This window comes from Epinephelus lanceolatus, chromosome 7 (assembly GCF_041903045.1).
Source record: "Epinephelus lanceolatus isolate andai-2023 chromosome 7, ASM4190304v1, whole genome shotgun sequence".
Classification (NCBI taxonomy): Eukaryota; Metazoa; Chordata; class Actinopteri; order Perciformes; family Serranidae; genus Epinephelus; species Epinephelus lanceolatus.
Genome location: NC_135740.1, coordinates 14818092 through 14844328, shown reverse-complemented (window position 1 = coordinate 14844328; position 26237 = coordinate 14818092). Strand labels below are relative to the sequence as shown.

General features: G+C 41.1%; 1 protein-coding gene across 5 annotated transcripts in view; it reads right to left on the bottom strand.

Annotated features, from left to right (window-relative positions):
• LOC117261121 (connector enhancer of kinase suppressor of ras 2) overlaps window positions 1–26237 on the bottom strand; it is an 80948-nt gene that overhangs the window by 29663 nt on the left and 25048 nt on the right. For 4 of the 5 annotated variants that reach the window (XM_033633363.2, XM_078169217.1, XM_078169216.1 and 1 more), the window contains exons 4-9: window positions 25817–25904; window positions 24544–24585; window positions 15993–16112; window positions 14165–14224; window positions 13185–13253; window positions 4076–4222 (exon numbers count right to left, since the gene is read on the bottom strand). In XM_033633363.2, the coding sequence (XP_033489254.1) occupies window positions 4076–4222; window positions 13185–13253; window positions 14165–14224; window positions 15993–16112; window positions 24544–24585; window positions 25817–25904 (526 nt within the window). The remainder of the gene's footprint in view (window positions 1–4075; window positions 4223–13184; window positions 13254–14164; window positions 14225–15992; window positions 16113–24543; window positions 24586–25816; window positions 25905–26237) is intronic. The other variant, XM_078169219.1, reaches the window with a different exon arrangement.

Genomic DNA, 26237 nt, shown 5'->3' with positions numbered 1-26237 from the left:
TCTACTGGAGTCTTGTTGTCATTGTGAGGCTGCCAGGCAACCAGAGCTGTTTCAAGTAGACTCGGTAGTAGTATCTATTTACTCAATAGGTCTGGGCAGTATGGAGAAAATCAAATTTCACAAGGTTTTCATCAAATACCTCAATATTTATATTACAACATTATTGTAGGGTTGACTATTGGTGCTTTCACAAGATATTTACACAATGAGATTTTTGATCAATAATCATCTGTAATATGGATATAATGACTAAGTGGGTAAAGGTAAGTAATAGAACAGCTAAAACAGTTCAGAAATGACATCACGTTACTGTAATACCGCCTTTAAAACCAGGAAAAGACAACACTTAGGACATTACGATATCCAGAATCTAAGACGATATCTAGTCTCTTAGCACAATGTTGATCTGATCCATATATTACCATTACCCTTCACTCAACTTGAAAGCTAGAATGCGTATTCTCCATGTTTTTAAGCTAGTACTAGTCACTATTGCTTAGCTTCAAAGTCCATTCATAGACAGACAATGTCACCATAAGGTCCATTAAACAGCTGTTCGCCAGTTTTTCAATCAAATCACTCAGTCTTTATCAGCATATGGAGGTGTAACTGTAGATGTTCAAATTTCTATTTATGTCTGAGCTCTTTAAGGACTTCTTATCCATGTCAGTTTAAAAGTTGAGCCTCAAACTCCATCTGCTGATGGAGATCGTGGGGTCTGATCTGCTGGAGAACTAAATGGACCCATAGGTGAGATTGTTTTTTTCTAACAATTATCATTACATTTACTCGTATGAGGTAATTTATCATGATAAAGATTTAAAATAAAAGGATGGCAAAGATTTTAAATTGCATTAGGCGTCACAAAAGTAGACCAACAGACCAAAGAAGCTGTAACCCCTCATTCATTCAGCTGGCCCATCAATAATACATAACCAGCCGATACGTGTTGCCTAAAATAGCATGCATTTCCAAAGAGTAATTATTTATGTATCTAAACATATAACATATTTATGAAAGTGAGGTCACAGACAATATGTGACACACATACACGTGCGACCTGTGATGTGGACGCTGATGTGGCCTTTAGTCACACGTGAAATGACTCGGTACATGCATGTTTTGCAGAAGCAGCAGACACAGTAATCCTCAACGTATTTGTCAAAATCATTGCCAGCATCACTGTAATTACAGTGGATCATTAAATTGCTTTTACTCCATCCTGCCGTAGACGCAAACACACACACACATACACACACACAAAGAGAGGGAGAGAGAGAAATGTGCCATTATTTAGCAGAATAAAGAAGGTTGCCATGGAGGGATTTGGGGCTGGAATCACATGATAATTTGCAGAGATAAATTGTTTCCTTTGTGGATTCAGTTATAATCCAACTGAACATTTGCCACATTTGGGCTAAACTTCACAGCCGTACGATTCATCCACTAAAACCGGGCTTAGAGGTATGAGTGTGCATGTGTTTGTACTTGTGTTTGTTTTGGAGTGAGTGTATGTACAGTATGTATCCAAAACTGAGCTTACAGAGTGCAGTGACCCAGTTCCTTCGCCTCTCAAAGGAGCAGCGCGACTGATAACAGAAAACATCTCTCTGCATGCGTGCGCAGACATGCAAAGAAACACACTTGCTTTGACACACAGACAGATGGACAAGTGTGCATACGGCCATGCTTAGAAATGTGTGCACACTCCCACCCAGTACACACATACAGGCTGTTTAGCAGGATATTTTGGATTCAGTGCATTATCTCCAGTATTTGCTGAGTAGCGGCTCTTGTTTCAGAGCCAGTGGAGCTGCCTGTAGTTGCTTATGAATAATTAAGAGCTCCAGTGTTTCTGAGAGAGAACAAATCTAAAACACTCCTTTCTTCTCTTCTCCCACAGATATCTCTAGTGCTCTGATCTGGGCGCTCACGGCACGTTTGTGTCTTAGCAGCCCATCAGGGTAGAATTCCCACAATCCTCTGCTGTTGTTCGCAGCAAATATAACAATAAGCTCATGGTAACAACTTAGAGCGATGATCTAACAAGGCAGCAACCCTGTTAGAGACAGAGATGGTGATGAAGTTGCAGCAGGCTCTGTGGTTATTACAGGGTGTTAATGGTTTCTGGGCAATTATGGAAAACACGAAACACTGACTGAACGTGTAAGACTCTCATGAGAACATACGCTCACATGTGCTGTGGGTTATGCTCACAGACATGCAGAACAAGACTTCACAGAGCACTCAGGCAGCGTCAGATCAGCCCTCGTCTTACCCCTCTGTCCGTCTCAGCACAACTTGCTCTTTCTGTGCACCAAAATTTGAGTGACTTTTCCAGGCTCTGACTGAGTGACGGACTGACAAAGTATTTGCCCTGAAGTGAAATGTGTACACCCACTCCAAGCTGTAAGCCTTCAAACAAGCATTCCACCTTTTAGATCTACTGTACATTAAAAATGTACCTCTCTTTCGAAAAAGGAGTCGTCCTTGGGGACAAAGGTTGAATAAATCAGGACCATAGTCTCAGTAAATATGAATATGAATGTGAGTGGGAGTGTGGACAGACCTTTTGGTGACCTTTTTTTGCCCTGCACTTGCTCCTAAGCAGAAGGTTCAGCCCATATTATACCATTTAAATCATTTACACAACTACAAAGTGCAAATATAAGATTTAATTAGCTATTTTTCCCCTTCACTATCTTAATTTATCTTCATCTAAAAAAAAAATCCTTTTGGTATGCATAACTTCTCTTCAGATGGAGGTTTAGCTGCCGACACATTTGTGAATGGCTTTGAACTGTGCCAGCAGTACGGCAGGCTGCAAAAAAAAAGAAAAAAAAAAAAAAAGAAGAGAGATTTGTTGAAATGCTCAACAGGAGGATTGATGCAAGGTCACACAGCGAACAAGTTTCCTTTGAAAATATTTGTTTAAAATGCCAGTAGGAAAATGCAGAGTGTGGGCAGTAAAAACAAGAGCTGAGAGTGAGTCAAAGATAAAGCCAGAGGTACAACACATGCTTACTGTACACACAGTGCTAAATCATCCTGCCTCAAATCCCTAACTGTAAGTACAAGAAGTGTGCAGATATACATGACTGTTTGGAAGAGGGGACATATTTCAGTTCAAATTTCAACACAGAGTTTTTAGAGCAGCATGTCATTGAGTCCGTTAAGCACTTTTCAGGTCATGATGTAGCTTGTTATAATACTGCACTTAAAGGGTAAGTTCAGTATTCTTCAACCTGGATCCTATTTTCCCGTGTTCTTGTATCTAAATGACTAATTGGAACAACAACTTTTAAAATTGGTCCAGTATTGAGCAAGAGCGCTGCAGCCTGCACATGCAAAACAGGCTGCAATATAACCACTTGGCGCATGTTCTGTCAGTTTACCTCCCCTACAAGTGCCACTGACAGACTCACATTATTATATCAAGTGTCTGATAACTTATGGAAAGGATCCCTACAGAGACAGACCTTTTGTTAAGGAGTAAGATCCTTTTTGCTTCATTAGAACAAGCCCTGAAATGACCATCGTCAAACCCGCCAGACTACACAAAAACCATCCTGGTTCGTCTTTCCACTGTTTCAACAATCACAACAAACTCTGGTTTGTTTGAAATTTATCCTTGAATCACCCAGTTAGATATGAAAATATGCCGGCTTTACATATGCTAAAATTACTGTGTCTTTAAGTGGAGTCTGGTGAGGTTGGTGATATTAGGGCTGTTTCTGTTTGAAGCAAAAGGATCTTACTCTTTAATAAAAAGGTCTACCTCTGTAGGGTTCATTTCCATAATGTTGCCAGACACTTAGAATAACAATCTGAGCCTTTAAGTGGCAAATACAAGCACCTTTAGTAGACGTACATCCATGGTGCTTAATTGCCCTGAGTGGTTACAGTGCAGCCTGTTTTGCATGTGCCAGCTGCAGCACTCCCGCTCAATACCGCACCACTTTAAAAAATCATTGTTTCAATTAGTCACTGAGACACAAGAAAATGAGAAGATAGGATCAAGGTTGAAAAATATCAAACTTAGCCTTTAAGTCGACCATGTGTCGCTGGTATTTACCTGCAGGCCCAGTGGTTTCCAGCGCACGTTCCTGAGCAGAGCCGGCGTTGAGCTCAGGGTGTTCTGGGGCCTTTTCTTCAGTGTGAGGATGACTCCGCATGGGTCCTCTCTCAGAGCGTTGACCAGGTTCTTCAGCTGCCAGCCCACCTGAGGAGTACACACACCGGGCTACCGAAACAACTGCTGCAAACCACACACACATGCTGTACACGCAACCAAATCTGCTGAGGAAAAACCACCACGCACAAATATTAGGTTTCATAAACTAACTAAACTAAACCACCACACGCGGACCCTGATACTACCTGCCTCGGACACCACATGCTACCAGTCTTTATTGATTTATTTTATTAGACTGGGACAGTAGAGAAATGACAGGAAAGAAGGCAGACAGAGATCCAACAAAGGTCTAACCGGAGACATTGCAGTCCATGGTCAGTGTCTTGACCTCTATACCTCAAGGGAGCCCCCACATGTTATCATTTACAACGACCAAGTACAATGACCATATAAACCATTTTACTGTATATCATTTACATAATATTTTGAGGACTGTCTGTTCTTCTGTCAGTTTTGGTATAAGGGTCATTAGATGCCATATTCACCAAATCTGGAACATAAACCATCTGAATGATATGTTTTTTATTGTAGCTGTACCGAATGTCTTTTTCTCTTAAATTAAAACTTATTTGACATCATCACCCAAAAAAATAAATCCTCAAACAAAATCCTTAATGTGAATTAAGTGATTAATGAAATTAAATGAGTTAGTCTTTTTTATTATTTTATTATTTATTTATTCATTAAATCAACTTTCTTTAATGAATAAATGTAACTTATGGTGTTGTTAGATTGCCATGAGACTGTGTTTTGGTAAAGGTGTGTGCCTTTCTGTGTGTGCGGCAAGCCGGAGAGCAAACAGTGATTTGACCGTAGTGAAAATGTTGTTTTTAAAAGGCTAAACGCCAACAAATATGGATAAAAGAAGAAGTATTTGTTAATTAAAATCATGTTGTGAAATTTGGAAATGAATACATCTGTCTTTTTCAATTAATTTTGACTTTTGGACTTTACAGCGCTCTTGTGTTTTGCAAAATGTTTGGATCACTTGAGTCGGAAACAATCCTACGCAGCCATCACTGGAATCTAATGCTACAAATATTAATTCTAATACGTTGTAATATTAGTGTACCCTAATCTTAGTCTGCAACTGTGCAGAAATATGGAGTTTAAACAGAATGAAAAAAATAATAAAAAGCTTAGCAGCATTAAATTGTTGATTTAGAACAGAAATGTTAACATTATAAAAGAAGCTTCAAAGCTTCAGACTATTCAGTACAGCCCTAATTTTTATGCCATTTCTCTAAAATTGGTCGAGATATTTTTTTAAATGTAGCCTATATGACATACTATGAGGTGCCAAATTATTAGGCACCCTTGGCTAAAATGAGTGCAGTCTAATACAAGAGTCCTGTAACCTGCATCAAGATTATGATGTTCATTTTTTGTTGAAACTGTTTAAGAGAAGTACGGATTCAACTTACATGATCATTTCGGAGGCTGTAGCTTGTGGTGCTGTTGAACTGTAACGTGTTATAATGAGGAGTGTTTCTAGTATTTAGTCTAGCCTCACTGATATAATTGTGATCAACACAATATTAAACAAACTTCTCAGTAACACAATAAATTTCAAGCATAGGCCTGCGATATTTGATTACACAGCAACATTATGGGCTACTTTTAAATAGCTATAACTTAGATGTCATGAGTCTGGCTTACTTGAAACTTTACACAATTGGTCCCTTTTAAAGCTCTAATATTCCCAGAATTGATTTAGGTCACGTCCAAAAGTTATGGCTGCCGTCTGTAAATTTGCAGAATTGATCCATCCTAAATCCTGTCCCTTTTCGCTCTGTGTTCAAATAACAGTTGAGCAAACTTGGAACACAACAGAACCTCAGTTAACTGTCCCCTTTCCTTCAATACTTAGATATGTTATGTGCTAGACTCATCTATGCAGAAAATAAAACCAAATTTTGAAGATGGTTAAGGATGTGGCTGGGGGACCTGTAAAAGTTACACTCAATACCCTAACCATATTGTTATTATCCTATTCCCAAAACTGAAAACAATTGTTGTCCAATGTAAGGAGTGGATCAGGCTGTGCAGTAGACCTCGCAGTCAGCTGAACATCAACACTATCACCAAGGACACCTACGTCTATTCAAAGGTATAACTATATAAAGTTATATTTGTGTCACAATCCTCATGGACACATTACATTGTATAAAGTCACATCTTAAGCCCCGTTTTTACCAAAAACTACCTTTACCTGTACCTTTAGAACCAAAAGTAACCCCTACAGACATGTACCCAGACTCTAAATCTGTTTGGCATTTCCTCCAGAGACAGTACTCTAAAATGTAGCGCAGTCGTTGTCTATCACAGCTCTGTCCAGCTTTTGCTGTATGTCCTCTTCCCCAGTGATACAGAGGAACGTCTGCACCTTGTATTTGTCCACAGAACAGAGTTGGCACACTGACGTTTTCAGAACAACAAAGAACCGGCTGGAGTGAGAGTCTCTCTCAATGGGATATTTAAAAATAACGGGTTTGTTCATTGAGTCCCCGTCAGGCCAGAGCAGGGGTTTAGAACTGCCAGATGATGCTCCGCCATGTTTTTTCTCTAAATAAGGATTGTAATATATGCCAGTTGAAATACATACACATTTTTTAAACGCTTAAAGATCCAAGCATGTGTCATCCTAGAGAAATAATAAAATGGTCAAAGCTGTCATAATGAAACTTAAGGTGTGCTGATGGATTCACATCATCAGCTCATGCATTGAGTAACATTACAAGTAACTGTTTCACCTTTGTAAAACGCCCAGATCAGTTGTTGGTATCTGCTGGCACTGGGCAGTGAATTCAATTGTTTTTTCCTCAGTCCATAGCTGCTGCTAGAGGCTGCAAAATGTCTTTTAATTGCATAGTTATAGTCTACTAATGTATGAAAAAACCAGCCACAACTCAGCCCTGAGCAAGAGTGATGGTTCTCTTTTGACAAATAAACGGACTGCAGTATTTCTAGCTCCACCTTTTAGTATCAGACCACTGTGCTAGGTACCCCAACAAAGGGTTTATGAAAAATGAGAAAACCAAAAAATAACCATTCTAATGTGCACCAAATGGAACTGACAAGACTTTAGGTTAGCTACTGTTAGCTAGCTAACTACTTAGCAAACGTAATTGTGGCTACATTTAGAGGAGTTAGCTAACGTCAAATCACCAGCGTCAGCCAGGTTTGCTTTCTCCTTATTTCTGTGGTACCATTAAATAGATTTGGAAAAGGGTAGATAGACTGAGTTGCTGACATATTTTTAAGTGATATGAAGTATCTTAAGCCAGAAAAAATAAAGGCTAACATTTTATTTTATCTCTGTAACACTACTTGCCAAAGTAACTTTTGGAGCTCTTTATTTAGATATACAGTACATGACACTATCGTGAATATATCCTTCCATCACTTACTGTAGTCCTTGCTGTCGGCTTCTTGAAGTTATTTTGCCTGACACCCAGAGACTATCTGGCACATGGCTAATCAAAACTGGTGTTGCCATATTTCTTTTTGTCAAGCTTGTCCATCCTAGCAACAGTAACTAAGGGGAGCAGGACTTTGGATCATTATGTATATTTTCTATTAACATATTTTTCCCAATTATTCATTTTTTTCAGTGTTTCTCAGTTTAGCAGTTTTAAATAATGACAGAAAAATACTTGGGATCCAAGGATCAAGGCAAAAATAAATATCACAACATGTATTTTGATGTAGATTTGGATCCACGTGGAGATTTTAAAAACTCTCAGCATCACTAACAGGTTTAGAGGCTTGCACAGCTTGTCAGTAGTGTACGTTCTTTGAGTGTTTTCTAGTTATAATGTGTTTCTTGTGATATCCAGGCATGATAAAACTATTGCACCTCAGACATGCTGATTTTGTACCCTCTGTACTTAACATTTACTACAGCCTCACCAAACCACTCATTACACTTTGTGGCTACCAGAACAACCAGGCACTACCACTATCCACCACGCTGTCCCACTATACCACTGATCTGAAAACATAATAAAATAAAAGCTGTCTCAGTCAGTGTGGTTTATGTCTAAGGAAGAGAGAGAGATGCTGAAAGAGTAAGAGAGGAGTGCTGACTGCAGTGTTTCCTCGTGGTTCCGGCCAGCCTGTCTCCAGAGCTCGCAGCACTCGTCAGGCCATTGATTGGCTACACTGGTCTCAGCTACTGGAAGTGTCCGCAGAGGGCACCACACTCACACACACAACTTCTTTGACCTTATTCCTGACATAATGATGACCGTCTGTGTCAGCCTTGAGCAGCACATTTCCTGTTCTCTTTGGCACAGTTCACAACTTCCGGGTTCAACCAGCGTTCACCAGCAACAAGAATTATAATGGCAGTGATTTACTACTGTATATTTTGTCCTGTTCAGCCCACTAAAATAAAAGAAGGTATACTAGAACAAACCAGGACTGTAATCATTCATGTGTTATCTGATTTATAAATTGTTCAACCATAACTAGTGACAGAAATAGGGCTAGTTATCAAACCAAACATACTGAAGGAATTGTGTCCATGTATCAAAAACCTTCACGTACCAAAAGCTTTGAAAGTCTTTGAATACTCTCTGGTCAGATTGTGATCGTGATTGAAGTCACAGCTTTGGTAGTTTGAGGCAAAGTTTTTGAGTGGCTGTTTGTGTTCAGACAACATTTACCATTTGAGCACTTTGGCATCTTTTATCAAAGGAATAGTCTGACATTTTGCTTCATTATGCTCATTTGATTTCTTGCTGAGAGGCAGATGAAAAGATCGATTCCACTCTCATATCTGTCTCTTTAAGATGAAGCTACAGCCAGGCAATGGTTGGCTTGGCACAAAGTCTGAAAGCAGGGGGGGAACAGGTAGCCTAGGTCTGTCCACAGTTAAAAAAACAATCTGCCTATATGCAGCGCCTCTAAAGCTCACTAATTAACACATTTTTTATTGTTTTAATATTGAGTGTTTCCAAGTGGGATTATTGTTGTGGCCGCTGTAGCTAAGACAACACTGACACATTACATTTTACAGTTAGCTACTTCGCTGTTAGGAAGTTTTAATTTGTTGTTCCACCATCCACCATTTCCACTTCTCGGTATGGCAAGCTCTGTAAACAGATACCTGCATATCATGCAGAATTTGTAGGAAATGGCACAAGATTTTGGTATTGGAGTAGTAGTAGTTACTGACCAATCACGTTTTAGCAGTAGATGAACAGTTCATGTGTCCAATAATTGGAAGAAATGCAATCCTAGAGCCCATTCACTATTGTCCGATGACAATTTACCTTTATATTAGCTTTTTTATATTTATCTGAGATTAACCCAAATGACTGGCACATGGAGGAGGAAATCTTTTGGCCCAGGTAGCCGCTGGCTACATCTGATCTCCTGAAATACTGGCTGTTGCCGCCAGAGACGTGTCATCATCAGAGCAATAGCTGATGGATTCCAAGATTGTGGTGACAATAACAGCAAAGAACTTACACTGATACTCTTTAGCCCTGTTTCCACCAAGCAGTATGGTTCAGTTCAGTTCAGTTCAGTTCCACTGTGAAAAAGTTGTGGATGGTACCAATGGAGCTGTTCTGTACAGTCCCTATTTTTGGTCACCCTTCTGTTGGGGTACCTAGCACACAGATCTGGTACTAAAAGGTGAAGCTGTGAACACTGCAGTCTGTTGATTGGTCAATAGCGGACGGTCACTCTGCTCAGGGCTGAGTTGTGGCTGGTTTTGAGGCTCATGTAACCACTGTTCATACCGTGGAGAGTTTTAATAGTAGACTGTAACTATAAAAATAAAAGATGTTTTGCTGCCTCTTGCAGCAGCTGGAGTCTGAGAAAAAATAACTTAATTCACTGGGCCGACCGCCGGCGACATTTGAGGTAGAACGTTAACTTGTAATGTGACTCAGTGTACGAGTTGAAGACGTGAATTAATCAACACACCTTAAATTTCACGTTAACAACTTTGACCATTACTTCAGTTTTAAATGACATACACATTTAGTAATGAGTGGATTTTCAAATAGTTATATAAATTAATTTCAACAGGGTTATGTGAACTGCATATATCTTAATCCTCACTCGGAGAAAAAAAAAAAAGCATCACAGAGTGCCGTTCCTGTGGGCTATGGCAACACTAACCCCCTGAGCTTGCTTTAGAAGGACTAAATGCACAAACCCGCTATTTTTAAATATCTCATGGAGAGAGACTCACTGCAGCCTGTTCTATTTTGTTCTGAAAATGTCAGCGTGCAACCTCATTCTGTGGACGATAAACGAGGTGCAGACAGATAAAAGAGGAAATACAGTGAGTGCTGGACGGAGCAGTGAGTGACAACAAACCCCGCCCACATTACTACTGTTTGTGGTGGAAACGCTAAACAGACCTAGGGTGTAGGTACCATGTCTGAAGGGTTACTTCACATTCCAGAGGTACCATACCGAAAGTGATTGGTGTAAACGGGACTTTTGGTAACTGGGGATAGCTACCATTAGCTACTGGGGAAAACAAAGCGCTATCTTCTTCCTGTTTTGGTTGATGCACTTCCTTTGTGACATAAATCAAGCCTTCATTTTTGCGGGAAATCGTATCCAGTGGCAGAATTGCATAGTAAAAGGGAGGTTCATAGGGAACCAGTCTAAATTCCGCTGATGTCATTATTTTAAAGCTGTTACATTGTGCAATCAACATTTACTTTCTAATGTTAATTTAAAGCACTGGTTCTTAACTGGTCCAGCCATGGAGTCCAGATTCCTCCTTAGTCATTACTTCAAAGTCCACACATTTTAATACATTGAGGGTTATACTTGCGTTTGGGCTTGTTGCTGTCTCTGTCAAATAGTTGTTCATTAGTTACTCACACTACAGCAGGAAACAGCACTTCAAAATAAAAGCTCTGTGCTGGAAATTCACTTCAAAATAAGGTGACTTCACATTTGCGAGTCACTTATGGTCCATTCAGAAAAGACCTGCAACGGACCAGTTGGGAATTACTGATACAAAGCAAAAAAAATATGTCTATTGCCATTTTAAGTTTAGCTGTGTCCCCCTGCTTCCAGTCTCTGTGCTAGGATAAGCTAGCCCTCTTCTGGCTATAGCTTCATATTGAGCAAAGACATAAGAAAGTGACATCAGTGGCCTCAGACTGAGAGTGAATAAGTGTTTCCCCAAAATGTCGACCTATTCCTTTAATGACAGAAGCCAGAGTTCTCATCGGCAATTGTATCGTACATTTTCAAACAATGCCCAGCCTTAGACAGAGAATTTATTGGCCTCTGAAGGAGTTGGACATTTTCATGCCAAAGGCTAATCATGCCAAAGGCTAATCCTAAATTCACTGACTTGAACCTCATGCTAAACCCTTGTTAGCTCCACCACTATGGCTGCACAGCACAGTGTATGTTAACAGCAAACACAAAGCCTGTCCTAACCAGGCCAGTTTAGATCTCTTCTGTTATGCAAATACACAGAGAGCAGAGGGAAACAGGGAGAGACCTACCAAAAATAATAATAGAGCATAAACTGCTGCTGGAGAGGGTTTTTTTTTTTTTCAAATCCCCGGGGTCTTCATTATTTTCCCAGATGCTATTACCTCCACATAATTATGTTGCCTCTTCAAACAATCAGTTTGTTATTTGAGCAAATTCCACATTTTACCTCAAAAGAGAAGCTGAGCTAAAAACTGCAAGTCCTGTTTTGAAGTGGGTCTCAAACAGAAGCTCATGCATAGACATGAAAGCAGCACTGTTGCTAAATACGTGGGATAGGCCTACATAATGATTCTATAATGTAATGGAATTTGTTCATTCAATATTCACACTAATCTAATTTTTAAATATGGAGCCTTGCTAGATAAACTTATCAGCCGTGATGTTGACAGAGAGTTTGCTGGTAGTGTGTATCCATCTTTTCTCCTCAGCAGCTCCATTTAGGATTAAAAAAATAGAGTTATCTTGACAAGAGACTTCCCTCTGCTGTTCTCCCCCTTTCTCTTTTCATCCACTTCCCCTTCTCCCTAAGTCCCTCTTTACTTCCTCCTCCCTTTTTCGCCTCACTCTCCCAGCTCTGCCTCATCCCAGCATCCCCTGACTACTTCAACCCCCTTTCCCCATCACACACACACACACGCACACACACATCTGTCTCCCCCTGCTTATCTCCTCCCCCAGAGTGAGGGATCAGAGTGGTGAGGGTCTAGCTAAGGGAGTAATGAGGGGTTGGAGCTGAGAGCCTGGCAGGGTGCGATCTGCACTGTCACCCCGAGGAGAGAGAGGGAGAGATAACACACAGCCCCCCCTCATGCGTCAATCAACGCCGCTCCCCAGCGCCTGCATGCACGCTTTCGCATGAGCAGCACCTATCGAGACGTACGAGGAAATACGAGAAAAAAGCACACAAAAGACGTCTACACAAATACACAAACCTTTTTTCTCCCCTCCCCTCCCTCAGAAATCTCAAATAAACGCTGGAACAAATCGTTTGTGCCAGAGCTGACAGCACAGGCAATAGACAGCGCGCTCAATCACATGCTCTCACAAGGCACCGTTCCATTTAAAATGGCTGCCCATTTTTCGTGCTTCCCTCTGATGTGATGAGTTGAAGGAAGAAATACAACTTATTCAAGTCTGAAAGTGGAACACGAGTTCACATTTCAAAACCAGACGCCTCCTTCAGGGGTTTCTTACGACAATGGGAACAAATTCCGGAAAGAGTGAGCTGACAATCACGCTGGACTGAACAAAGGTCTTGTAACAATCGTCCTATAATCTGCTCCCGCAGCAAGTCTAATTAGCCTACATAACTGCACAGGCACAGGACAGGAAGCACCATGGCGGCAGTGGTGGTGTTGGTGGTGGTAGCAGACACCATGTACCTTGACATCTCCTCAACAGAGCACAGAATGGAGAACGAAAGACAGTTTGCAGTGTGGAAACACATGGAAAGTACATTTCCTGTGATGTGACTGTTGTGTTTGGAAGCTTTTTAACTCACCACTGTCTGGTGGTTGACTTGGATCACCTCATCTCCTGCATGGATCTTCTTGCACTGGTCTGCTGGAGACTACAGAGGCAGAGATTGGAGAAGAGAAAAGGACAATGGGGACAAATTCAGGATATATAAAGGCACATATTCAGTGACTACATTTACATGCACATTAACATTTCAACATTATTCTGAATATGACAATATTCTGAATTTGACATGGGTCATGCAAACAGCATATACTGTTTGGGTGTTCCTTTTTCTGAGTGTATTTTCAGATTCACACGTGGAATAATCCAATATTATTCTGGTTTTAGAAGCAATCTTTGGACATGCATGTAAAGCATTCAGAGTATGTGTGTGAATAGCCATTTTTAGTTTACGACACACAGCCTCTTGCCTGTTTACAGTCAGCTCTGTGCATTGTACACAAACCAGTTAGTCACCAGTTTGCAAGGCTGGGGTAAGAGACACGCGCCCAAACGAAAAGCCCACATTTCTGGTCAGAAGAACAAATATACCTGCTCTTAAATGTCATGAAAGATGGATATCATCATAGATATCAACAGGTTTTTGGATATGCCCAAATATTGCATTGCCGACCTTTTCAAGAAAGCTTTTGGAGGAATGAAAGAGGGAGGCTGTGTTGACACGGTCGACTAAGTCTACTACCAGTGGAAAAATCTTGTTTTGATGCATTAAACAAAATGGCACAAGTGGCTCCAGATGATCCACTTTTCCATATTTTGGCATGATAAAAGACATGTTAGGGCACATTATTCAGAGCTACACAGCTGCATGTAAATGAGAATATTAGTGGAATATATTTATTTTCATTCACAGCTTCACAGCTTAGTAGGAATATTTTCTTTTTTGGAATAAGGGCAAATAATGGAATATTTTGTGCATGTAGATGTAGTCAGTGTCATTGTGGAATTTGAGATGATGGATTGAGTGTCGAGCTTCCTACTGATGAAACTAAAACTCACATTCTCTGTTGTTCCGGTGATAACGTGGAGTCCATCATACGTCGATTTGATATACATCCCCTGAAACACAAGCACAGGGCAGAAGGATTCAGTATAATACAGAGTACACAAGGAAATACATGATATGTATAATTTACATCTGTGAATCTGTGTCTGTATCTGTATGTGCGTGGACCTGAAAGACAGACTTGAGATTTTAGTCAGATGTAGGTCACAAACTGAGGACTTAAGACTTTAAATGGACGAGTATGAGACCTGACTAACAGATGGATGACAAATTAAAGGGAAGACTGTGAAGGACGGGCATTTTAAGTAATTTCCATATTCGAGTACTCACATTAAATTATAATAGAATACTCAAGTACCCGCAAAGAAAAATCTAGCATAAGAAAACGGTCTGAGATCATGGGATTAGGGTTAGCCTACCTTTCTGTGCTGTTGATGTTACATAGATTGCACTGCACATTCATTTAGTTTATTGTGTTGAAATACTTCCAAACATCACTCTTATGCTTGGTCACTATTCTACTTGTAAGGCTGGCTCGAGTGTCTCACTGTAGCTGTGCAGATCTTCTGTTACTGCTTTATGGCTCTATACAGATATTCATATATAGCAGTTAAATCACTGTATGCCATCAAAAAAACTTTAATATAGAACAGGGTCAATGCATTTGTCTGGCAGCAACCACCACACATTTGACCTTCCACCTTTGTGTAATGCATATCCAAAAGGGTGTTAATAGCTCAGTGCTGCTCACACAGCTCGTCATCATGGATAAACCTCCAGAATCACCATGGCCATGCTAACACAACTACATGCCACTGACTAGCTCCATCGACAACACCTATGTTTTTACTTTGAGTTGAGAGTAAATACACTCTCTGCTCCTAAGACATCAAACAAATCTAGGAACACATGGAAAGGTGAGTGTATTAACATTAACTATGCTAGCCATTTGAACAAAGATTAGATAAGTGGACCATATTGTAATGTCACGTACAGGATGGACATTGTCTAGCCAATCCCTAATAACTAACATAAAGAGTCTTAGCAAGGTGTTGATCGACCAAGATCCTCCAGAACAGCTTTAATACTTCTCGTCATAGATTCTCCAAGTCTTTGAACTATACTGTAACTCTTCTTCCGAACAATATTTTCTCATTTTGTGTTTTGATGATAGTGATGTTGATGCAAAATCTTCAATTAGGTCGACTTCTAAGGCTTTAGTGTATGATCCACAGTTTTATACTCTTTAAACCATCCACTGACCCCCGAAGCTCCATATGAAAGCGTCTGCTTTTGTTGTTTTTCCACAGATTTGTTCATGTTTTTCTGTATATTCGTCCTCATGTGTACTTGAAATTTCACCCCCTAAAGACTTGACTTAAGACTTAAAAGCAAAAACATTCAAGTCTCATGTTTTGACCTGGTGAAGTCTTGCAACAATAAATAATGAATAAGAGTGCAAAAGGCAGGCATTGCATATTTACACACCTTCAATATTTAATTATTATTCATATGCATTTTAGAGACTTGGATCCAGTCATGTAAAAACATTATTACCAGCTGTGAAAGGAGAATGTTCAAATGCTGAGGACAGAATTTGCAAACTGAATCTCGCTGTACTTGTCAGTGACTATAAAGGTAGTCTGTTTTAATAAATAAAGTACAAAAGCAGATTTACTCATGAATACTTGTGCCGATAAAATGCCAGGTAGAGCTGAGGGGAACTGCATTTGGTCCATGGTTTTATGAAACTACTGATAAATGCATCTTCAAAGCAGCTCTGGGGGATACATGTGCGTGCATGCTCGGATGTGTCCTTACCAGCCCTTCACTGGGCATGATGCTGGTGAGGTGGACCACCTCCAGATGGGCAGACTGAGAGACCAGAGAGTCTGACGACAGAGAGATGATGTGGTCGCATATTCCCGCCAAGGTCTTACACTGGAGGTGGCATCAGAGGTAAAGAAAGCAGAGGGAGAGAAAATGATGGGAAAAGAGAGAAAGAGAGAGTGACAAAAAGAGAAAGACAGAAAGTTATTGAGATTGGTTTTGGTCCACGAGGGATGCCGTGACCTAGCTGGAGTAGGTGAAACAGAAATCATTTCATCAGATTGTTCCACATCGCCACTTCCATCACTCCAGCACACAAACTGTTTCCTGTCACAGACTGTCCACGGGCATGCCCACAAGACACTGTCACAGACAGAACAACACATCACCGATACCAGCGAACCCCAAGGTGCCCAGATGACATTTTCTAACATCTAAATTACAGAGCACAGATTTCATTTGTTGTTATCTGTCATTTTTTAGGGGGTACGAAAAGGGCTGTTTTTGCCTTCACATCAACTAAACAAAATCTGACACATTGTAGAGTGGTTAGATTATCTAAGCTGTATTTTTTTTTTTTTACGCTGCACTAACATCCCTAATACATATTACCTAATATGTTGTGCATCTGAGCAAATACGCCAAATAAAAAGCATGGATTCACCTTGCCTTGTTCTAAATAAACCTTGACTGTTTTTCAGGCTATTTGTCTGCTTGGTCACGCACGCAAGTTAATTTATCATCAGCAACATCTCTGCCTTCTAATCTTGGCTGACTGATTACAGCGGGCTTACAGAGACCGTTACCCTGGTTATCCTGCCTCATCGCATCGCTGCTGAGTGCACACACACACAGGGTGCACACACACAGACATACACACGTATGCTGGCAGACATACATGTAAGAGAATATACGTTGTAAACATTCACACAAGCAGCATGACAGTGATGAACCCTGCATAAAATAATCTCCTGATCTCAATCCTAATGAGCAATTACAGGATTATTGTTATGAAATGAACAGAGAAGATCTTCAACACACACACATGTAATGCAAGCACTCACATACACACACATACACTATAGCTCAGAGCCTATGATTCATTTAGTGTGAGAGAAAAGGTGGAGGATCATCACTGAGCTGGCTATGTGATGCTTATGCTACACACACACACACACACACACACACACACACACACACACACACTTCCATCCTTTTCTGGGTCAGTTATTTGAACATTACACTGCCTGTTTAGTTTTCCATTTATACAGTAATATAATGTTCTAGTCAGTGTGTACACATTACGTAATGGAATACCCAGGACTATTCATGTCATCCACAGACCCCAAACAAGCTTTTAAGGTCCCACATTGTGCTCATTTTCAGGTTTATATTTGTATTTTGGGTTTCCACTAGATCAAGATTTCATGCTTTAAAGTTTTAAAAACACCTTATTTTTCTCATACTGTGTGCCTGAATCTACCTTTATTCACCCTTTGTGTGAAACGTTCCATTTTAGTGCCTGCCTCTTTAAGCATCCCACTAGAAAAAGCCCCCTTGGCTCTGATTGGTCAGCATTTCCAGGTATTTCTCATCTGCACTCTTGGCGTCTCTGAACCGTCTTTACAGCCAGGTAATGACTGTAACAACACTGTAGCGGCAGTTCCTATATAGTGTCAGGGCCGTCGCAACCGGACAGGCAAACTAGGCAATTGCCTAGGGCCCCGAGCTGGAAGGGGGCCCCCAGAGACGGCTGACAATGGTCCATATCAATGACAATATGATGGAACCCCTATAGACACTGCAACAACAACAACACGTTGGAATCCCCCCTAATGGGGCCCCCTACTAGCTGCTGCTTGCGAGTGGCTACGTAGGGTGACCAGACGTCCCGCACTGTGTGGGACTGCACAGAATTTCTGTCTCTTTTCACGCGTCACACAAATTGAGACCATGTCCCGCATGATTGGTTGCCACCTGCGCTAGCATTGTTGGAGTACCGTAGTACTACGGTACCTCAGGGTACCACTACTGTGGTATAAGTTCAAAGTCCAATCGCAAGAGGGTGAGTGTCCATGCGCCGTTACACATGGACACTCACCCTCTTGTGCAAGCAAAACAAATCATTCAGCACGCTATGCAAGTACAGATTTCAACCAGCAGCAGAATGACTGCCCAGAAATACCTGAACAGCCGAGCCGTGGCGGCACACAGGTATGTGATGTGTCAGAGGAGAAACGAGCCGTTCACATTACTCTTTGTGACAGGTAACGGCCCACAAACCTCAGCGCACCAAGGTGCCTCTTGCCTACGGCCCCCAGAGTGTCTTGAAACAGCCCTGTATAGTGTAGCTGTGACATCACAACTTTACCAAAGTTGACGACTCATTTAAAGGAACAGTTACTGAATACGGTCTATGTGCATTTCTCTGGGGATTTAGCATCTCGATACTTTCACAGTATTTCTATGCCATAAATACCAACCTGTTCTCATCCCAATTCGTCAAAAACCATCTCTTAGTCTGTAAACCTAAACGGCAAAATATGCTGCGGTAGGCACCCTCCTGCATTGGTTTTGGATGTCCATGGACCCAGTCTCAATTGATGCTTGTTAGATCCATTTTGTCTTTTCAAAATACATTTCCATTTTCACAGGAAATGTACATGCATGAAGTCTTTTTAAAAATAAACCTACATAGGTAAAACACATCGTTTTTATGTTTATTTCCTTAGGTTTAGGCAGCGAATGTCCCTGGTTAGGTTTTAAAGCACGTTGTTAAATTGAGAAAAAAACATCATGGTCATGCTGGAGAAGTGCCAGTTCACCTCCTGGGCACTGCCGAGGTGCCCTTGAGCAAGGCACCGAACTCCCCAACCGCTCGGGGCGCCTCACCAAGGGCAGCCCCCTCACTCTGACATCTCTCCACTTTGTGCATGTTTAGGTCCTGTTTGTGCGTGTGTCTTTCGGACCTGTGTGTAATTGACAAGCAAGAGTGAAAACATTGAAACATTGAATTTCCCCTCCGGGGGATTAATAAAGTAAATAAACTTAAACAAACTTAAAACTTATAATATCACATCACACGAATGGGTGAAAGCCCGGTGTTTGTCTGTCCCATTCACCTCCTCTTCTGCTAACCCTCCCGCTCTTTATACTACATTAGTTGCCTGTGGCATCAGAAATAGCTGCCGCCCAATGCTTATCATACCGCCGCAAAAGGTGCCTCTGAACATCGGTATCTGAATCCAAAATCATTGACAAAGTGGTGGCATTTGACGAGTTGGGAGTGAGAATAGGATGTCTATACCTGCTCTGTACTAAAAAAGTACTAAATCTGACTTTTTTACCTCAAAGCAGGGACCTTTAATTTAAAAAAATGAAAGAGAAAATAGATGAATAAGTGAGAAATAAATTGGAGAAAAGCAGAAGCAGAGTATATCTAATCCGGCCTATAGAGCCATAAATAGTATGTGAAGTCCCCAGCCTGAGACCGCAGCCAGTGACAATGTTGTGGCTCTGCTTATATCCCTCTTTAATCATTGGACTAATAGTCTTGACCTGGGATTAACACAGGCCGAGAGACAAAAGGCCAGTTACCAGTGTGGAGACTCTCAACTCCTCCAGCTTTGACACACCCAGCCTTGATCTGACACGCCTCCGGAGAATCAGAGCGCAGATTATAGGGAAGTTAACTTATGTGGCTGGCTGGCATGAGATTTAAGAGCAGTCAAACAGAAAGCCAGACATAGTACGCTGCCAAATGGATTAAGCTCTGGCTGCACACTGCCCCCCCTCCATCCCCCACATGCCACCTACCACCTCCCTCATCCTCATCCTCTCGCACCTTCTCTCATGCGTGCACACACACCGATTGCGGCTGCATAATGCATCTACATCCACATGCATAGGCATACACAACTAATATAAACCTGAACCGAGACACAGAGAAAAGATGGAGACAGGGAGAAGGAGAGTGGAGGAGAGGAGCAGAGAGGCAGGGAGGTGGGGAGGGAGAGTCCGGGAGGAAAGGGGAGAAAACAAGGGAAAGGGAAAAACACACAACTAGGACAGTCTTATGTAATTCCTCTCATCCTTATGCATGCATGCACATAAAAACACACACACACTCATACACACTTCACGCTCCATTAGACACACAGACTTACACATGCTCATATCTTCTCTCTCTCTCTCTCTTTCTTTCTCTCTCTCTCTCTCTCTCTCTCTCTCAGACACACACACACACACACACACACACACTACAGACACACTATCCCTGTCCATCTGATTGCTGCGGGCCGTAGTCTGGAGGAGAGCAGAGTAGCAGTGAGTTTTGCATTATTGAGCAGAAGCTGACAAACGTACAACTACCGCTACAGTAGCTACAGCAGAGCTGACCAGAGCATTAAACAGTGTCTGAGCCCCACGCTGGACGCACACTGGAGAGCTGAAACTTCTTCTGAGTGCCAAAGGTGATGAATTAAGATATAACCAGCATTTTAATGTTGTAGCAGGATGATGTGTGGCTTATTACATTATGTCTTTATAATATAATTATTTTATAAGATGATCATGTTTATGTGATGAAAATGAACAGACCAGTGATGAAACATTTTCATCACTGGTCTGTTATGAAGTTTTCTAATAGTTAGTTATTAGTCAGTTGGCAGTAAGTAAGCATTTAGGTACTGTAGATCGTTAGCAAAAAAATTTATAGACTCATACAAAAGTAATCCCTCTCAATCATCAGTCATATTAATCCACAGAGACCCTGCCCTCTCCCTGTTTCTTTCTTCTTTTATTCTATTTTTGCTGCATTTGGGACATTCCTGGGCACAGTGCACAGGTGAGGTCAGGATTTTAAGAAAAGGTATCCAAAAGGAGGCTACAAAAATCATGAACACAGAAAAACAAAGAAATTGGAATGCCAAGTGGACAAAGCTGGAGTTGGCCTACACTTTCACTTTTGCTGGTGAAACTGTGGATAACCAGTAGCCAACAATTCCTGCATAGTACCTTTGACTTATTATTATGAAGTAAATGTTGATTGCTATATGTAACGGCTGTGAAATAATGACATCGTCAGCGTTAGATTGGTTCCCTATTGCCTAGCTTTAATGATGCAATTCTGTCTGCATCAGGTACAATCTCTTGGGAAAATGAAGGCTCAAAAGGAAGTGCGTCAACCACTGCACAACCAAAAGAGGTTGAAGAAAGCGCTTTTGTTTTTGTAGTTACTATCCCCAAACTGTGGTAGTTGCGAGGCTTAGAGGAAAACTCTTAGTGTCAGTGGCAAAATAAAATGCCTTGGAAACATTAGTGGGGTAAAAGTTGAAAAGTCGTCTCTTTCCACTGTAAATATCCAAAATATAGCAAACATCTTTCACTAACACATATACAAACCAGAAAAATACATATTATCGTAGCATATAGGCTATATTGATTTAATGGAATGTATGTCTATGTACAAAATTTAAATATATTTTCCACTAAATAGCAGAGCAAAGAGAGACATACACTGCTTACTGTAATTTGTCTCCTTTTTACTCATCTCGTGGACTTTCTGCAGGTAACTGGCTGACTTAAATGTTTCCTAGGTGACTACCCAACCCAGTCTTTGTCCATGATCCATTTAAACAAAAAAATAAAACTATGCTTTTTGTATTAATAAACAATATACTGCATGGCTCCCAATAAAAAAAATATGACAGAAAACAAAATGGAACTAATTTTCATACCATTATTTGACACATTGGACAAGTCCACATTCCTTCTTCCAATTGAAAATACTGTCCTGGTTCAAATTAAGAAGTAAAATACTAGATGATAATCTATGCATCATCATCTTCATCCTCTGTGTGTGTCCATTGTGTTTAGTTTAGAGTCACCTCACCTCCACTTTTTATTAATTTCTAGAGCACATAGTAAACAAGGATCAGCAAGAAAGCAGCATCTAAAAACAAACACCTCCTCCTCCTCTCTCTTTCTCTCTCTCCCTTCACACTGTCTCCCTATTTCACACATAAACCTCCCACACATAACAGACTTAGTCATGTGTAGCCTTTAGTCTGGCACCCAGGGTTCTCTGTGTGTGCGTATGTGTGTGCACACATGTGCACAGCCATTTAAATATTTGAATTTGCCTGATGTCACTGTCCTGTGTCATTAACAGGCCTGTAACAACAGAGGTAAACGACAACCAAAAAGCTAAGGAGGGAGTCATTTTAACAGGAGGGACACCGCATCACCAACATCTCAAATACAGACGTATGACTGCTTTTGTTTATAGAAATATGTAACACCGTTGCTATATACTGACAGAACATCTGATGTGTGATTTATTTCTTGGCATAAAATGGCCAGATATTTTTCTGTGAACTCCCCCTGCCAACATTTTATTTGGTTTCCTCCACCTGACCTTGAATGGCAGCAGGAAGTGTCCCAATCCAACTGTCAGCTTGGATCAGACACTAGCTGCTCACTCGGTTTCACACGTGGACACAGACAGTTCTCTGTCATACATGCAGGCGCGCACACACACACACACACACACACACACACGCATTCATGCACACACACACTCTCTCACAAACACACACGCACACAGAAGCTAAACTAGAGCTTTCAAAACGGCCTCAGGCCCACTTGCACTTTAACGTGCACAGCTTTGTGCCACAAATTCCCACAAAAACACACAGTGCTCTAACACACACGCGCGCGCACACTCCCACGCAGAAAACATGGACAGACACACACATACAGACATATTTCAGCTTTTCAGTGTGTTCATGAACTCATACAGTTTTGTTTCAGAATCATTACAACTGTTTGATCAGAACCAAAAGAAAGAGTCTACCAGCAAGGATAAGACTTCATTAAAGGAATAGTTACACATTTTGGTTTGCTTTCTTACCAGGCTTAAAGGGATAGTGCACCCAAAAATTAAAATTCAGCTATTATCTACTCACCCATATGCCGAGGGAGGCTCAGGTGAAGTTTTAGAGTCCTCATATCCCTTGAAACCACAAAATATCTCCATACTGCTCGTCCGTAGTGATCCAAGTGTCCTGAAGCCCCGACATAAAAAGTTGTTTGGAAAAACCTCATTTGAACTGACACAAAAAACAGAGTTCAAATGAGGTTTTTCCAAACAACTTTTTATGTCGGGGCTTCAGGACACTTGGATCACTACGGACGAGCAGTATGGAGATATTTTGTGGTTTCAATTATGTGTTTTTGGACGTTTTAATCTGGGGCGCCGTCAGCCTGCATTAGGTGGAGTTGTGTTGCTACCCACTCCCCCCTGGGATCTCCGCAAGGGATATGAGGACTCTAAAACTTCACTTGAGCCTCCCTCGGCATATGGGTGAGAAGTTAATAGCTGAATTTTCATTTTTGGGTGCACTATCCCTTTAAGACAAAGACCAGAAACAGGGGAAAACAGATGGCATGGTTCTGTCAAGAGGTTACATAATCTGCCTACCAGCAGCTCCACAAATTAGTTATTCTTTAAAGCTTGTCATTTGCTGAAACTGTCACTATATTCTGAAGTACCTGAGATGCACTGAAAACAACCAAACAGAGCTGAGGAGTCTCTGATGCAGCTGACAATGGTCAAACTGTCAAACTAAGCAGCGCTGATCAAATATGAATCAAAATTCTGTTATTGCATTGCCTGTTTCTCTCCCCAAATGCTTTAGAGACATGTTTTAGTGCACTGTTTAGCTGTAAAATGAGAAAGTTTGTGACCCGGCTGCCATATTGGAAGCAGTTGACTGAAGTGCCAAGCACTGCCTACTAGCCCGACCAACTTTCTGACCGCAGTTTACGAGCAGGGATTGACATGACTGACAACTGGGTTAGCGACTCCTCAGCTGTGATTGGTTGTTGTCGTTCACATGCAGTAAGGCCATTAGAGGCACTACAAGACAACAGAATAGGCAGATGAGTATAATTTTTTTTCACAGATTATTTGTCTTATTGTATGAATACAGTGACAGCTTCAGCAAAAATGAAAAATGTTAATTCTTATAAAAGTTACCAGCTGCAGCTTTAACATGTTATGTCTCCTTTGTTCAATCTGTATAAAACCTGAAGTGAAAAATGACAATAGGAGGATATGTGCCGGACTGGTTCTTGGCCAGGAGCAGTAACTTCCTGGAGTCACTGCTGGTTGCCTGGCAACTGCTCCTGTTTTTACACTTCTGTTTTTGTATGGCTTTGTATGGCAAAAAAACAAGACATACACTGTTAATTAATGAGCTTTAGAGGTGCTGCTAGGTAGATTTTGTCATCTTCAGACATTGCCAGGCTACCTGTTTCTCCTGTAACCAGTCTTCCACTTCCTTCGCATTAGAGTGAATAAGCATGTTTTCCAGAATGCTGATCTACTCCTTTAATGCAACAAGGACTTTGAAAGACTTGCTTTAGAAAAAGGAGACTGTGACGGTGAAATCTTAGAGGTACTTAAAAGGTAAAAGGTACTTTTAACACTATTATTGATATTCTCATAAGAATTTGACATTTTAAAGCAGGAACTTACCACATGAAGAATCTTATTCTCTGTCTCATACACAGTGCAATCCTGTAAAATGAGAGGAAGGAACAAAGAGACAGAAGAAGAAAACATGAGATGGAGAAAGCATCTATGTGAACATCCGCAAAGAAGCTCAAATATCTCCCTCCTCCAAATATAACTACCAGGAAAGACGGATATAAGAGAAATGAGACGGGAAACAGGAGGGAAGATAGATGACTTCTTTTTCAATAAAGAACATCAGCAGTCAGCTATTTCATTTCTAACCATCCACATTATGCATATTACTTTATAATCTACGCAGTCTAAAACACTGGATTGACCAGTTCTGGATCCACTCAGTTGCCTGGAGCTGCACGAGCCTCCGCAGGATTTATAAACTACATTATTTGAACATGACAGATTGTTATTTAACGATAGCTGATAGTTAATCTATTTCTGGGAAAGCAGCCCACTGAATCCACCAGATGTGCATGGTAGCAGTTAATTCATCTGTTTGATGCATTAGTGCAGGCGGTGCTGCCACCTTTGTCTGTCTCGCTGCACCCTGGCAGCCACATGTTCATTTGGCCCATTGTGGACCCACTGTGGCCCTCTTTCTCCTCCCTCTCCTCTTGGCCCTTGTAGGAGGGGATGGGTGTTATCAGCTCGGCTCCAGGACTCACTCCGGGCACACGTACAAACACACTCTCACACACTCTAAGCAGGCTCTTACAGGGAGGACGTGGATGGGGTCCAGGAGAGCAGACATACTTTCTGTCCAAACAATGAGATTTCTACAGTATCAGTGTGTGTGTGTGTGTGTGTGTGTGTGAATGCATCTCCAGTTTTATTTTTCTCTAAAGTGCATTTGTGTGTGTAAGTGTGGTGAATCTACACGAGGGAGCGAGCCACAGGGGGAGCAGAAGGAGGACGGGAAATGAGGGGAGGAGACACCCCTGGTTCATTCTCCATCAGCACCCACAAGTTAAGCAGAGGATGTGGTCTAACAGTGAGTCAATGAGAACTTTGCCTAAGGCTATAACTGAGAGCTAGTCGTCCCATCAGCCATGCTGCAAACAGTCTGTGGCAGTGGGCATATGCTCCACTCATAGTCAAATCTATAGAAATGAGCTCCAGACCAGAACAAGTATTGATGCTCCCAGTCCAAACCCACTTTAGTTTTGCTGTTTCTATTCAAAATCATTATCTTTACTGTGTCAGTGTAATGAATGTATATGGATGTGATGGATTGTGTGATGCATGCGTTCTGTATGTTTGTGAGTGAGGGTGAAAGCACCTGTTGTACGATGGTGGTTAATTCTAGGCAGAGCTGCACAATGTTGTTCTTCAGTAATGAATACTCTGTCACACTGGCGAACGGAGACCTAAAACAGACAAAAAAAGAGAGTTCATGATATGAGAAATTAAAATATGGAGAACTTTGGTAAAACATTGGATAATGCACTGGTCATCTTGTTCTACATTTTGTTATTGTTTTCATCAAATGCCCCAGTTTGGAAAAGGAGCATAGTGTTTATCCCTCCGGGGTGAATAGGTCTCAAAATCACACTTAAATGAATGTGAGCAAAGCATATTTGGTCATTCTATTAAAAAGTGAGTTCCTTGACTATATTTTTGGAGGAGTTCTTTTTTTATATTGCTCTTTTTATTTTGTTTTGTTCAGTGTATTTGCTAACTGTGTGATTTTAAAAGCTGTG